At 48.6% G+C, this 14,740-nt stretch overlaps 4 protein-coding genes across 4 annotated transcripts; 3 read left to right on the top strand and 1 right to left on the bottom strand.

The window, feature by feature from the left end:
- Positions 1 to 689: 689 nt before the first annotated feature.
- On the bottom strand, positions 690 to 2,516 carry GGI43DRAFT_396940 (Thiolase, N-terminal domain-containing protein). The gene is made up of 3 exons (XM_083205039.1): positions 2,120 to 2,516; positions 1,876 to 2,056; positions 690 to 1,811 (listed from the first exon to the last, which is right to left on the bottom strand). Exons 1-3 carry the CDS (start codon positions 2,182 to 2,184, stop codon positions 813 to 815), a joined length of 1,245 nt encoding a protein of 414 aa, XP_083064402.1. The 5' UTR covers positions 2,185 to 2,516; the 3' UTR covers positions 690 to 812.
- GGI43DRAFT_396939 (uncharacterized protein) lies at positions 2,517 to 3,123 on the top strand. Its single transcript, XM_083205038.1, has one exon. The coding sequence runs from the start codon at positions 2,550 to 2,552 to the stop codon at positions 2,763 to 2,765; it is 216 nt and encodes a 71-aa protein (XP_083064401.1). The 5' UTR covers positions 2,517 to 2,549; the 3' UTR covers positions 2,766 to 3,123.
- Positions 3,124 to 4,183: 1,060 nt separating this feature from the next.
- GGI43DRAFT_431328 (uncharacterized protein) lies at positions 4,184 to 5,389 on the top strand (the record flags this gene model as incomplete). Its single annotated transcript, XM_083209393.1, has 1 exon — positions 4,184 to 5,389. The coding sequence occupies one exon, from the start codon at positions 4,184 to 4,186 to the stop codon at positions 5,387 to 5,389; it is 1,206 nt and encodes a 401-aa protein (XP_083064400.1).
- Positions 5,390 to 10,876: 5,487 nt separating this feature from the next.
- On the top strand, positions 10,877 to 12,957 carry GGI43DRAFT_256522 (transmembrane amino acid transporter domain-containing protein). The gene is made up of 2 exons (XM_083200906.1): positions 10,877 to 12,335; positions 12,394 to 12,957. The coding sequence occupies exons 1-2, from the start codon at positions 11,039 to 11,041 to the stop codon at positions 12,897 to 12,899; spliced, it is 1,803 nt and encodes a 600-aa protein (XP_083064399.1). The 5' UTR covers positions 10,877 to 11,038; the 3' UTR covers positions 12,900 to 12,957.
- The last annotated feature ends 1,783 nt before the right edge of the window (positions 12,958 to 14,740 follow it).

The following is a 14,740-nucleotide window of genomic DNA, read 5'->3' as shown; positions in this document are numbered from 1 at the left end:
CCACTGGGAGCTGGGGGGGCGAATGCGGTGAAGGATTGCCTCAACGTGCATTTGAGCAGCCAGACCGCCCTTGAAGCCAAGCGAGCGCCGGCGATTGGCCCAGGCGGTTGCGCACCTGACACGATGACCAGGTGGACAGAGTGATGGCGGATGCGCTGCATTGTTGCGGCGTCTCTGCTGCCGGTCTCGGTGTGCTGTGCTGTTGACTATGCATGTTTTATTGGGCAATGCATGAGCTGCCTGTAACTGTTGGACTTTTCGTCTGGATTGAGACAGGTCTGCTGCAATAGGCAGGCCTTCGGTCTCCATACAGCCTAAAGAGCTTGTTATGTATGTGTCCGTAAGACTACACACACAGAGCCAACGGCAGTTATCCAGACAACTATTTTACGGCGACAACAACAATTCTACTACTAATAATCATAATTACTATAACAGTTTCTTCATGAGAAAATCATGGTAAACCCTATCCCCTATTTTGCCCATTGCAGGGTAGCACAAACAGCTGCATTCCATGCGTGGCTGGATCACAACATTGCCGAGATCCGCGCTTAAGTCGTACATTTAGTACACGCTAAGGTGCCTGTATGCATGTAAATACTTCGTCTAATAAGTGCGAGGCTGAGATAGATGGACTACTACATGTAGGTGGACAGTCACTCCATATCAAGTCATCAGAAACAATAGTGTAAGGGAGAAAAAATAATCGCTTGCATTTTTATCATCCAAAAAAAGTTAACCAAAAAAGAAAAGATATCTATCTGTACAAGACACCCTATCAATGACCCATATATCCCATCGCCCTATTTCTCTTACAGCTGCTCGTTGACAAACAGACCAGCCATGCCCTGGCCGGTACCAATGCACATGCTCGTCAACAGCAGCTTCTTCTTGGTTCTACGCAGCTCGCTCAGACCAGTGACGACCTGTCGGGCACCAGTGGCTCCCAGAGGGTGGCCGAGAGCAATGGCACCTCCCCTGGGGTTCATCTTGGCCCAGTCCAGGTTGAGCTTGTCACGGCAATAGACGGCCATGGAGGCAAAGGCCTCGTTGATCTCAATGACATCAATGTCGTTGAGGCTGATGTTGTAGATGGAGAGCAGCTTGGGGATGGCAATGCTGGGGCCAATACCCATGATGCGGGGAGCAAGACCGGCGACGGTAGAGCCGACATACTTGGCCATGATGGGCACGCCCAGCTTGACAGCGGTTGATCGCTTCATCAGGACGACGGCGGCAGCACCGTCGGTGACCTGAGAGGCGTTACCACCGGTGGTGGTGGGTCCCCACTGAGGGAAAGCAGCGCGGATCTTGGAGAGACTCTCGGCAGTGGTGCCGGGGCGGATACCCTCATCCTTGGTGAGCGTCACCTCCTTCAGCTCACCGTTGGCGTCCTTGACCTTGGTGGTGATAGGGACAATCTCATCGTCAAAGTGGCCAGCTTTCTGCGCCTTCTCGGCTCGCTGGAAGCTTTCCGCTGAGTAGATGTCCATCTTCTCTCGGGTAATGCCAAAGTCTCTAGAGACGTTCTCGCTAGTCCAGCCCATAGGCTGAATAGCATCGTGGGCCTCCTGAGTCTTCTTGATAACGGCCTCGTCGAATTCACCGCTGGGGCCGCCGAGGGACATGCTCTCGGCACCAAGAGCGATACCCACCGAGATGGAATCATTGGCGATCTGGTGTGCAACATCGGCGATGGCCTTGAGACCAGAGGAGCAGAAGCGGTTGACGACACTGGCGGCGGTGGTGTTGGGGTAGCCAGCAGCCAGGGCTGCAGCTCGGATCTTGTAGGCGGCTTGGGCATCGAGGGTCTGCGAGCGCATACGATTAGCCAGCCGAAATCAACAGAGCAGGTAAATTATTTCTCAAACATACGTTGCCGACGCAGATGTCCTCAACGATAGCAGGGTCGACACCGCTGTTCTCGCGGACCTTCTCAAGCAGGGCCATGATCATGAACTCCAGGCTCGTGTCCTTGAAGCCACCCTTACGCGCCTTGGTAAGCGGTGTGCGGGCGGCATAGGTGATGACGATATCATCGGGGTTCTTAGACTGGCTACATCGCGACACGTCTTGTCAGCATACTGAAGCTTCCCCTCTAGACACGCTGTCTGCTTACATGTTGTTCAGCGATGACCCGGGGGCCAGGTGCTTGATGATGGAGCCAATCCGTTCGACAGCCATGATTGTACTAGTATCTAGTGGTCTAGTAGTTTATTGTGCGTGTATCTGCAAGATCTGGGGAGCAAATCGACGTAAAGACTGATTCGTCCTGCAGAATCCGGGGAGCCACGAGATTTATGGATGGCCTCTGCGGACGTGCCGGCCGGGGTTTGTGGGGTTGAGCCGAGGCATACGGCAGCTTACATAATTTGTACCGAGCTCCGGCAGATTTTAGTCGGAACATTGAAACCTTTAAGCTCGTGTTTCACGGCGCATGAATCGTCTTCCTGGGGTTGGATCTCAGCCGAAAAGAACCAGCATGGCGGGGAAGCTTATTAACTCTGAATTCTCGGGATGGAATTTCGGATGCTGAAAGGCAGCATTTAATGTATCTGACGAATAGATTGCTGCGAGGCGCCTTACTGGTGCTTGACTGTATGTGCTTAGTCATATCGTGCTATTGCTTTACCTGTATAAAAAGGGTCGGTAATATACGAGACGCCAACCTCGGCATCTATAGATGCTCGCTTATCTCGTTTGACGGCATCCCCTTCCATAGATTTTTGGCTAAACGTTGGACTCCTCTTTATTATTCTTGGTAAAATAATACTTCCATGCGTTCTTCAACGCAGATGTTGGTTGCCTTCAATACCGCTGCTGTGATGCCACCTGCTCAAGGGTAGGCTAGCCGTAGCGGATACGAAGAAGGCACATACCACACCATGGTTCTAATTCGGTGAACACTTGCTTCCTGGGTATATGGGAGCTGCCAAATGGTCAAGTGAATATAGATGATATTGTATTAGCATGCAGGTGCTCACCCAATTAGTTTGTAGCCTCAACGCCATAGATAAACAATCCGTTTAGTGGGCTAATGCTCTCTCACCTCTCGCAACATACAACTTGTCATCAAATTTAGCCCATCTTTAAGCAAAGCAGATCACCAACGCTCGTTGTCATATGATCATCTCCATGCCATTATCTGTATTAAAAACTCAGCGAAAATGATATTTACCATCATAATCATTGCTCAGCACGGCGAGCGCTTTGCTACCTTAACCCGCGATATCCACCAGCCGCTATATGGCGTAGAGGCGGCCTGCGTAACACTGCAGACTCTGCGCATATTCTCACACTCGTCCAATAGGATCGCTCTTGAACAAGAGCTTTCATTTCTATCCTCTTTAAGGCCGGGTGATCCAATGGCTGGTGCGCATAGGGTCATGAAAATCCGTCTGTGGCTTCAGGGAGACTGACATTATGTATCCTCTGCAGACTACCAAAATACTCCCAAGCATGGAGGCAGAGCTCCTTTCCCATTCATAAACACATGCCTAGCTCTAGGAATACAAAGTCCGTACGCCCTCATAACCACAGAGAGCTCTTGAGATGCAACCGGCTGTCCATTTGATGTGCTAATAGTGATGATGACGGCTAGGTGCTCTTCGTGACTCGATTGAAATAGATCGGCTCCGCATCGCTTTGGGGATTTCCGATGCCGCGCGTACCTCTTTACAAATATTCTCGCCGCTCTATCGTACTGTTCGTCCTAAACCGAGAGATTGTGACACAGCAATCATTGACATCACCAACCTTGATAGATTGAAATACTGCTTTGCCACGAATGACCACCAGACAGAGGATGGTCTAGCGTATCTAGCCCGATTTCCGTACAGCGAAGCAGAGGGAAAATGGCCTCTCCGAGGTCAGCGTCAGTATGCAGCTCACGGGCTTGCAAAGTTTGAATTTATTGAAAGCATCCGTGTGTTGCCAGGTGTGTGCCATATCCATCCGTTGACTGTACTCTTCTTTCTTGTATGGATTTTCATATTCAAGAGGAGAGCTAACAACTCTAGGCCCCCTGCCATTCCATAACTTAGCCCTACTAGTTGGAAGCTCCGAAAGAGATGTACCGTGCCGACCAGCTGTGAAGTCGTTGATCAGTCTTTGCATTGCTAAATTACCCGACTTGTTTCAATCCAATGAAAACCTCGATATCAATCATTATGAAATTTTAGATATGCCTCACATCATACCTTCAATATGGGAGTATTGTGCTGAAAATGCCAGCACACTTGCGAAAGCACCTGGTCATGTATCTGCTTGGCTACTTGCCCTGGCACTCAAAGGAAAGACGTATATAAATCTTGCACTTTTCCCTGATCTGGCACCCACCGCCGCGAGGGATGTATTGCGATCAACTCCAGAAGCCCGGGCCATCAATTTGTCAGGGACAGCTGCAATGGCTGCCTACGAAGTTGAAGAAACGCTGGCTGCAATTGACCATGATCTCGATGCATTGTATCTACTTACTCCCCCAGGTGACGATGTTGGACTACCGAAAGAGGTCATGCGTGCGCTGAAAAATTGGAATCACAGATGCTCCAAAGTGTTGATATCTTCTGTGTTGGCAGGGGGACCGAGATGGGAAGTACCCAGAAGCCTCCCCCCAAGGGACGTCTTATACCCTGTGATTCGGAATAACAAAAACTACGTGCCATCCAGATCGTTTCCCATCACGCAAATGATATATCAGAGTACCTTTGACACAGAAGAGGTGTCGCCTGGGCGCCCTATTATGGCACACATTTTCCTCGGCGGCGGCCTCGTTGCCCCTTTTCGCTTATGGAAAAGTATTCTAATGACGATCAAGGACATGCATTTCAATCATGGATGGGGAAACTTGGGATTCGCCAAGTTCTTAGTCCATCATCTGGCTTTGGGGCCGCAAGCACGAAATTCTGACGATTATTTGGAAGTCCGTTCGATACCAATGGACGCTTCCTTTGCTGTGTATCGTCGGATACCTTTGGATGCACTCTATACCAATCCAGGCTATCATTTGTCTGATCTGACGCCTGATGCTTGGACTGTCGTTGTTTTGCGAGATGGGATTCGCGAAGAACCCATACTTCAAACTGGGGAAATTCACAATAATCGCTTCAGAATCGTGTTACTTCGACCCAAACACGCGATTCCAGCCGGAGAAAGACAGTCCATTTCAGCTACTCAGTTCGATATTATGGTTCCTCCATTGTCTCCGAATCGGCAATCATCCGCGGCAGAATATGTGTTGGAACACGATGATAATCAAAGTCGAACAGTGATACAGCTTCAGGTTGGGCCTTATGATATGATCGATGCCATCACTGTGATGCAAAAGGTCTTGGATGCAGCTGCTACTGTGCGCGAGGATCGAAAGAAGTTGAACCTGCCGACGAATTAATTTCTCTTAGCGCTATTGGAAAGACACTGGGCCATGGGCAAATGGCAGTGATAAGATCATGTGTCTATAGCGTGCTATATTTACGAGAACTATTGGATTTTTTGTAGCGCTGATAACGAAACATGTTAGTTTACGCATTCAAGTGATTTAGAAACCCCTGGCGTATCAACGTGACAGATATAATCAAGTGGAGCGTAATGGTCATTTATCATTATTGCTAGTACTACTATTGCTAATTATTAACACATGTTATCAATACCAGTAGTCACACCCTTTGATTATTTGAGATGTGGTAATAAATATCTCACAAAACAAGTCAGGTAAGCATGCAGACCAAAAATAAGTCCCCATAAAGAAGCGCCAAGAGGGCCACCCCTCCCTTGGATAGTGGCAACCAAAAGGGCCCTACCTCGACGGGCTCATTGGTGTGCTGGTTTTCCAGTCTAAGGAAATAGATGCTGTATTGGGCGCAATTGAATGCTGGGTTATCCACACCCCTAGTATTTGTGAGTACACTAGTGCCCTATGAATAGGCGGAACGGTGGTAGTAGTAAGGATGGAGGAGCAGTGTGCAGGAAGCTGCGGACTTTTGAGATTTAAAAAAGTAGAGTTACTTTTTTGTATGAGTTAAGCTTAGGTACCTAGTTAAAAAGTTTCTTATTCTCCTCCGTACCTAGGTATGTATGTAATGTTGCTTTTGAAAAAGGGCATGGAGTTATGCAGCTGGGATATGAGTGTAGCATGTATGTATAAATCCATGGCATGTGAATGCCTGCGCGTGCATATTGTGGTGGAGGGGAGAAAGGGAAAGAGGCTGATGCCAAGTCGGAAGATTTTCTTTGGAATAATACTAGCGCTATCAATATATCGAAAGGGAATTTAGATGAGGCAACACGTTTGACATATTTTGAGATATGAAATTGGCTTGTGATAGGCTCTTTTGCTCTTGTAGGTGGACGGTATTGAAATAAACCAACTGTATTGAATGATTTATGGGCTCATGAGGGTTTAAAATCAGGCTTCGCTGTCCGAGTCAAATGAGCATATGGAGCAATTTTGATCACATCATCTCAGCTTTGCTAGGATAACGAGGCAGGTTGCAAAGTTTGCGGGATATTATCATGTGCTCGCTCGGAGGATTGCTGGATGGCTGGCAACGCGGAAGCAGGTCTCTTCGGAAACAAAGCCGGAAGCCCGTAGAGCTGATAAATCTCGCGCAAGTAATTTTACCTTTGGCTGCCTGGAGGATGTTGCTGATGCTGATGCTCGCCATGGCATGGCAGCCCATTCTACTGGGAACATTTCAAGATGGTGGTAGTACCTGGGGAGGCCAAGACAATGGAACCCTGCTTCCCCTAGTGGTTGGTGACATTTCTGCTAGGATACCCACAAACGATACTACAGACCACATGGCATCCAGGCGTTATCTTACCTGCATGCATGGCTACTAACAAGGATCATGCCAAGAAAGGGTACCATGACCTGCTCTTTCTTTGAAAGATTGGAAAGCCCAGACCCCGTCGATGATGCTCCCAATAATACTTAATCATCCATGAAATGAATCCCGCGTGCTTATTGGCAGATGGAATAACCCATAAGCTCGGTCACTGCTAAAAGAGGAGTTATCAACGCAGTTGCTACCAAATTCGTGTACTTCTGAATCCAGCTAGGCTTCCGAGTTTGGAGGATTAAGGGTCCTGTGACGGGGGCTTAATGTCTACAGTATGCTATGGGTATTAATTCCTGGAAAGGCAATCGGTATCTCGTTCTAAATTGTTACGAGAGACGACATTCCGATACGAGAGCTGGGGTGAAGCGAAACGATGCAACATACTTTTTTTTTGCTCCCTTGCTCCCTCAAGCAGCTCAGCATATTCCGTCCTGAGAAAAAAAAAAGCAGAAGAAACAAGTCTCGCGAGTCTTGACTCGAGGCACAAGCCACAGCTTTAAGGCTCAGCGTATTCAACTGGTGGCTGAGGCCTGCGCGCCGATACTATGGTTGAGTTGAAATACTACTACTACTAGTAGAATTCGCCTCGCGGTAATGTGGCACTGAAGTGTTATCAAGACGCCGACTAAGCGGGGAAAGGAAGGTCACCACCGTCTGTCGTGGACTAGTGGCCCGCGTTAGTCGAGCATCACTAGCAATGACACGACGAAATTTGGAGCTGGTTTTCGGAAGTACAGGAATGTACCCTCTAATATCTCCGGGGCGTAACCTGATTCATTCTTCGGATCCGGCGAGCAGAGACTCTGGGGGAGGCGTTTTGGCGGTGGCAAAAAGAGGCGGCGCGGTAGTCTGGGCAGGGAATTTTTTTCGAGCTTCTTTTTTTGGTGGCTGAAAACGGATGAAACCGCAGTATCTAAGCTAAGGATTACATGTAAAATAGGTAGTAATAGTTAGTAGTAGTGAGTAGTCCTCGTATAATAACCTTTCCCTTTCCGTGTATTCGGTTATGGGGCTTGCCAAATGTCAGAAGTCTGTCTTCAAGCTTGATTGTGGCAACACGCGATGGCGTTGGATAGACTCTGTCGGAATTTTATTCATATCCCAGTGCAGCGCGGCATCGTAGATATGTGCAAATTCATCTCTTTGATACCGCTCAGTCGCATCCGGTGGCATCTGTATTATGTATGTAGTCCTGCTGATGTCACGGAGCATCTCGTCTTGGTAGGTGGTACTCCGATATACGAGATGTACGGAGTCGGTACGATCCATACGACCCCATTCTTTCTCAAGACACCGACCCTGGCTTCGCATTAATGGCTGCGCTAGAGGCGCTGAGGGTGGCCACCCCTGGCCTAGGCCCCGGAGGGTCAGCAACTAGATGACCCTGGTCGCCGTTCATCTTGTGCAAAGCAGTGGTCAAGACGCGTTTGATAAGACGGCGAAGCGCGGCGAAACAGAGAGCCTCATTGGCGAGCCGCCCAAAGCAGGCGGAATTTCCAGCGGCATCGCAATATCCGGGGAAGCTGTGGGGAACTTTTGCCAAGGAGGGCGTAAACTAATCGGCAAAGACGGGAATTTTCTCTGCCATGAATTAGTCCGTAGGCGCTTTTGGCAAGCCACAAAATAAAAAGTACCGCTTGAGGGAAAAAAAAAGCGGACTTGAGAGGCTCGTCCTCGCTGCTGCTGTGGTCTCGTTGATAGAGCTGCAAGATTAGGGAACCGCCAAACCCACTGCTGCAAGGGCTATGGTTTTGCTGAATCAAGTAGCCGTGAGATCGGCGCCACCCATTCATCCAAGTAGCACAAGTACTACTGGCGACTGGTTGTTGGGTTTCATTCAGTCGCGGTAGATGGCTGCTGAAGGCATCGACAAGACTCTTGGCAGCGCTATCATCGCAGATTCCCGAGGGTGCAGAGATTCGTAGTCCCGCTATCTCTTTCCAATGTCAAATACGTGTTCCTGGATTGGGAATCGGCGCCGCCACCACTCTGCCCATCCTGTCCCTCAAGAGCACTAGCAGCAGTAGTACGCACAAGCCAGAGAGTGCAAGGGGCCCTAACAATGCACGCCCGCCGGAGTTTTTATCAGTGGCAGCAGCAGCCTTAACCAAAAGGGACATGTAGACCCGGAGCCAAGACGGGACGGACGCCAAGACGGCTCATACAAGACGATCGAGAGGCGCGATACGGCTTGCAGGAACTTCTGTTTTCTATGTTGGACGGGAGATAGCATAGAAAAGGAGACGGTGACATCACTGGCTGCCTCTTGGAGTGTTGAGATTCCTCGCTTTGATGCGGCTTTGCGGCGAAAGCTTGCTCTTTGCAGCCACATCTTCAATATTGGCTTTCATTTTAATGTTTTTGAGTTTGTCCAGTCGGCGGCTATAGCTTGTATCTATCTATCGTTCCAAGGACGATGCCTCGGCCTCGCTGCGTTCATAAATCAGGAAGTTATGGGTCCCCGGGGAGGTATGGAGAACATTCGGTCTTTTGCCACGAGAATGGATAGATGCGTCTCACACTTGACAGGGTACCTTTGCAACTCGCTCGTACCCATAGAGATAGTACCCTGGGGGTGTTACTGGAGACACAATCGAACCGCCATCGTGGTACGAGCACACGCCGTTTGTCGCATCAGTTTCAGCGTCATTTATATCAAAAGTCTGTTATGCAGCCGCACAAGCACGAGTATGGTTGATTCTATGTAATTTGGCACATGAACCCATCTCCCCACTTACTCTGTACTGTAGCATTGCGTCTAAATTGTGTCGTACGCGGCAACATCGTGTACGGTTGCCTCAATCTCTTTAAAACCTAGAAATCACGTACAGTTAGCTACTAGGTACTGAAGAATTATCTGTCCGTGAGTACTGTAGCTCCCAGAAACTCCAAGCTGTCAAGAAGGCAACTCTCCCCGCACGCCAACTCGATTGTGCGAGTCAGTTCGCCTTTTTGCCTCCTCCACTCTGTAGATAGGCATTAATAGCAGCAAGACTATTATACGCGCGCGCAGGTGGCCTACTTTGATCGCTGGCAGCCAAATGGCGAGATGGCAAGCAGCATACAGTAGACAAGTTCCCGTTCTTTTTCTCCGCAATGAGGCCGGGAATATTAGTAGTACCTAATACGCCCACCTCTGACACGTGACTAGCTTCATCTCAATTTGTACTTGCAAGTACTCTCCAGAGTCATTAAACTCCTAATCCTCGCTCTCGCCGTCCAATGGCGCACAACCAGTTTGATTTTTTTGCCCCGGTCAGAGCCACAGCCGACGCTTGGGAAACGCCCCCCTCCCCCTGCTGCTCGTGTGCCACTCGTTCTGTTAGCTCTGGTTGCTGCAGCTAATAGTATCCGATTATCCGCCCAAATTCCACCGTATAGAGTTGTTAGAACGCCTCTACTGCTTGTTATCTGGTCCGCGAAGAGCAAAAGAACCCGACTTATCCGTCCGGAGGCCCTGAACTAACCCTTGCAACGCCGTATGCTTTGCGCTATTTGGTTTTCTAGGATCGACGTGGGTTTCCAGAATACGCCTCCACACACGCCCGTCGAATTGGGACAAGGCGAGGCGAGGTGTATGAAGAACTTTTGGTTTTCGCCTCCACGGCGTACTCGTATGTTGTAGTAAGGGCAGTTCTGGAGCCCAACTCTCGCGATGGCCTCTCCGTTTCTCCTATCGGCTGGGCCCTTTTGTTGTCGCGCGGGGGTGGATACGACTAGTAGTAGGCGTCACCGGATTGCCTCTATCGCGTGGCATTGTGAGATAGCCCTCCTTCTCCGGGGTAAGCGGTCCGACTAAGTTGGTCGGCTCGCTCTTGATGGCTGAAGGATGAACAGAAGTTCTCAAACGCCTGAGCTGAGGCGCTAGTGGCATTATCTAGGTATCATCCAGGTTGGTGTTTGTAAATCATTGAGTCGGGAGGTGGAGTACCCCAGGCCATGCTCCGAAGACGTCTATGTAGGAGGGTTGCATTTCCAGACCAGCTACCTCCTACCCCAGCCTAATTGATAAAGACCTTCTCCTCCCACGTGTAACAATCGTTTTGTTCATTCCTCTCAGCTCATCCCCTTGGGTCCTCCTCACCTCTTATACCCCCTCCTCTCCCACCACCTCAACTTTGGTTGTTGTTGTTGTGTGTGTTCCCTTGGTCCTCCTCTTCTCTCTTTCTCCAGAGTCAGGGCAACCCCCAACCTTCACCATGTCCGCCATCCAGCCCACTGGGGGCTTACAGCCCTTTGCTATCGACAACGACATTATCAATACAGCCATTGATAACGAGGCAGAGGAGCTCGAGAAGCCGCCCCAGATTCGGGAACGAACCTGGGGCTTCGCTGCTCGTGTCGACCCCACAGTCACCTTCGAAGAATACCGGTACTGGGCCAAGATTGAGCGAGAAGAAGAACACCAAGCCAACCTCACCTTCAAGGCGGAGAGTGGCCCACGAACCATAAAGAGTACTATCATGGGCCGTTTCACAAAGGGTCATTCCAATTCGGCTCCCACCAGTGGAACCGACTCTCCTGTCGATGAGAAGAACCCTGGTGTTGTTACTACCAATGGCTCCAGCACCCCCACCGAGGCGGAATGGAAGCAGGCTTCTCGTGCCATGCGAACAGCCAGTTGGGGTACTATGTTCTATCTCATCACTACTGATATCCTGGGTTGGTCATCAACTCCCTTCGTCTTTGCCAGTGTCGGATATGGCCCTGGTGTCGCTCTATACATCGTTTTTGGTGCTGCCGCTGCCTTCTCTGGCTACATTCTGTGGAAGGTCTTCCTTGGTCTCGACTCATCCCGCTTCCCTATGGTTTCTTTTGGTGACACCTACTTCCGAGTTTACGGACCATTTGCTCGTCACTTCATCAATGTCGCCCAGGCTATCCAACAGTTCATGACCGTCGCTGTTTTGATTCTCGGAAGCGGTACCATCATCGCTCAGTTGTCAAGTGGTGCCATTTGCTACATTGCGTGTCTCGTCATCTTCATGGTGGTCGGCATGGTTTTTGGCAGCATCCGTTCTTTGCACCGCATCGGCTGGCTTGCTAACTTGTCCGTCTGGATCAACATCGTCTCCTTCATTATCATCATGGTTGCTTGCGCCAACTTCCCCATCGACTACCCCGCCATTACCCTGTCCACTCGTATCAAGGATATCGAGCCTGTTGTGACATTTGCTGGTCCTCCTCCTGATCAGTACCAGCAGCAAGCTACTGGTTTCGCTGGTCAGTTCAACGGAATCAACCAGTTGGTATACAGCTACGGTGGTGCTCTCCTGTTTATCGCTTTCCTTGCTGAGATGCGCCACCCTTGGGATTTCTGGAAGGGTATGCTTTGCGCCCAGACCTTTATCTGCATTGTCTACATCTTCTTTGGTGCTTTCGTGTACGGCCACTACGGACAATACTCTGCTTCCACCATCAACACCGTTATTCAGCCATTCTCCCTGCAGACCGCCAACAACGTTTTGAGTCTGATCACAGGAGCTATTGCTTGTCGTAAGTACTATCCTTGAAAAAAAATCCGTTTATGAACATTCCCTAACTCGCATTCTAGTCATGTACATGAACGTCGGCATGAAGACTGTCTACGTCGAAGTGTTCCAGGAGATCATGAACTTCCCCCCGATCACCACCCGCAAGGGACGCTGGATGTGGTATGCCCTGGGACCCCTTTACTGGGCCCTTGCTTTCATCGTTGGTGCTGCCGTCCCTAACATCAACGGTATCTCCGGTATTGTCGGCGCTCTCCTGATCCTGAACTTCACCTACACTTTCCCCGCCTTCTTGTATATTGGATACCGCATCAAGGAGGACGCTGCTCTGCCTGGTGAGGGCTTCGACCCAGTTACTGGTGTGACTACCCGCCATGACTCCGGTATGAAGCGCTGGACCCGTGGATTTATGGTCAACTGGCACATCAACGTCATGAACATCATCTACTTCCTTGGTGGTCTGGTTTGCTCTGGTATGGGCTCCTGGGCTGCCATTGAGGGTCTGATTCAGATCTTTGGACCTGGAGGTACCGTCGCCACTTCATTCGGATGTGCTGTACCTGTGTAAATATTTAATACTTTGCTCGTAAATAACTATTGAGCCTATATACCACTTTACTATTCTGAATTCAAAAAGTTTAACTTAAAACAATGAATTTCTTGAGCGCCATGTGATTGTGTCGACGCCACTATTAGAGGAGTAGATTTGCATGATATGCGTTGTCGAATATGGTAATTGGTTGTTCCTGAATTAATTTCAAAGCAGTTTGTTGATCAATTCTATTTTTTGCAGCTTTTTTGGTTTCAAAGGTTCTAAGTAGTGGAGCTACGCTACTACTAGATCCTCGCTAGACTTGGGTGAGAACTGCATATACGAAGTATACGAGGAGTTTATTCTAACCTACTTTTACTTATTAGGTAGTGCTTACAACACGTACGGCAATTCTGCTTACTGTACAAAGTAGCCTTCTAGTTATGTCACGCATATACCGTCCCTTTTTGTATTGCTATACAGATATACGCTTGATAAATATAAGTGGATCCATGCCACCACTCAATACCTTCCCTCTAGTCCAACAAACAATGAAGCCATCACAACTTCCTCAAGGCTGACCCAAGCCATTTCCTTTTCTTTTTTTCTCTTCTCGTCGCATCTAGAGTTAATTTTTTTTTTTTTTTTTTAAATCTTCTTCGTGTAGAGTTAGGTTGTTTATCCTTGCCTTCTTGAAGAGTTTATTTAGTTGTTTATCCTTGTTTTTATGCAAAGCTCGCTTGATTTAGGATCATCAGGCCAAGCTATCAGCTTGTTGCTCAAGGCCATTAGGTTAGGCTGCTGCCTTTCTTTCTTTTTCTTCTCCTTCTTGATCTCTATTTGCCCGTTTCCTTTTTCGGCTAGCCACTATTAAGCTTGAACCAAATTTGGGTTATCTACCTACTATGCCTTGCAGCTTGTTTATGCATTTCTATTTGTATGTATATACATCGTATGTGTGCGCGTGTCTAATTCTTGAGTTGTGTCTCGAGTGTTCACAACTCAATTGTTTAAAGCGGCCAGAGCTTGGTGCAACGTCTTGCCTGTTAGTTTCTCGAATACGTCTTGGTACTTCGCCGCGGTTTCTTTGATGACGGCTTCGGTCAGCTTGACATCAGGCTTGCCCTTAAGGCCTGTACTGGTGAGATAGCTGTGGACGTATTAGTTGTCGTAAGATGGGGCTTTCACGGCTTTCCACTCGGTGACATTCCATAATCTAGAACTACCGGGAGTTAAGACTTCATCGACCAGAACGACCTCCTCGCAGGTCGTGGTTTGTCCACGCAGAAGCCTGCGTTCCTCAGGCGTCAAGGAAGCCGAGGACGGTGCCGACAGGGATTACAGATAGTGTTTGAAGCCGAGCACTTTCTACATAAGCACGGAGAACCAATGGGCTGAGATCCGCGTAAGGATGTCAAGCACGCCGTTTGAGACTGTTTAGCTTTGGACTTTTTATCTGCTTACGATATTAGAAATGTGATGAGATTTTCCTTTGGGATATCCTTTCCCTGTCTTAGGCTTGTAATTCAAGTTTCACGTCAAGTTTTATTAAACTCTAGGTTCATTTTGCAATAAATACTTCAAGGGAAGTCAATGATTACATATAAACTTGTCGAAGTTTACATATAAACTTGTTGAAGTTTATATGTCGATACATGTTCGGTCTTCCTTGATATATGTTTTGTCGACCCGGCACTATACACACTAGGCCAACTCGTTGCACAATAGTCCAAGAGATCTAGTAGCCCACTATCTATACAATGCCCCTCTTCTCTCGATATGTAATATAGACCGAGAATTCCGTGCTAATATTCTGAGCAACTACATTTCGATAGCTGCCAAATTTGTTTGTCATGCACAGTGTCTTGACAATGCTA

This window comes from Trichoderma evansii (assembly GCF_050947405.1).
Source record: "Trichoderma evansii strain SZMC 28006 chromosome Unknown GGI43scaffold_3, whole genome shotgun sequence".
Classification (NCBI taxonomy): domain Eukaryota; kingdom Fungi; phylum Ascomycota; class Sordariomycetes; order Hypocreales; family Hypocreaceae; genus Trichoderma; species Trichoderma evansii.
The sequence above is the reverse complement of the archived record's forward strand: the minus strand, read 5'-3'. Positions and strand labels throughout refer to the sequence as shown.

Excerpts from the sequence above, each read along its gene's own strand:
- GGI43DRAFT_396940 (XM_083205039.1), bottom strand. The coding sequence starts at position 2,184 with ATGGCTGTCGAACGGATTGGCTCCATCATCAAGCACCTGGCCCCCGGG. Across the intron at positions 2,057-2,119 it reads GGGTCATCGCTGAACAACAT|CCAGTCTAAGAACCCCGATG; the intron begins GTAAGCAGACAG and ends GTCGCGATGTAG. Across the intron at positions 1,812-1,875 it reads AGGACATCTGCGTCGGCAAC|ACCCTCGATGCCCAAGCCGC; the intron begins GTATGTTTGAGA and ends ATGCGCTCGCAG.
- GGI43DRAFT_396939 (XM_083205038.1), top strand. The coding sequence starts at position 2,550 with ATGTATCTGACGAATAGATTGCTGCGAGGCGCCTTACTGGTGCTTGAC.
- GGI43DRAFT_256522 (XM_083200906.1), top strand. The coding sequence starts at position 11,039 with ATGTCCGCCATCCAGCCCACTGGGGGCTTACAGCCCTTTGCTATCGAC. Across the intron at positions 12,336-12,393 it reads CACAGGAGCTATTGCTTGTC|TCATGTACATGAACGTCGGC; the intron begins GTAAGTACTATC and ends CTCGCATTCTAG.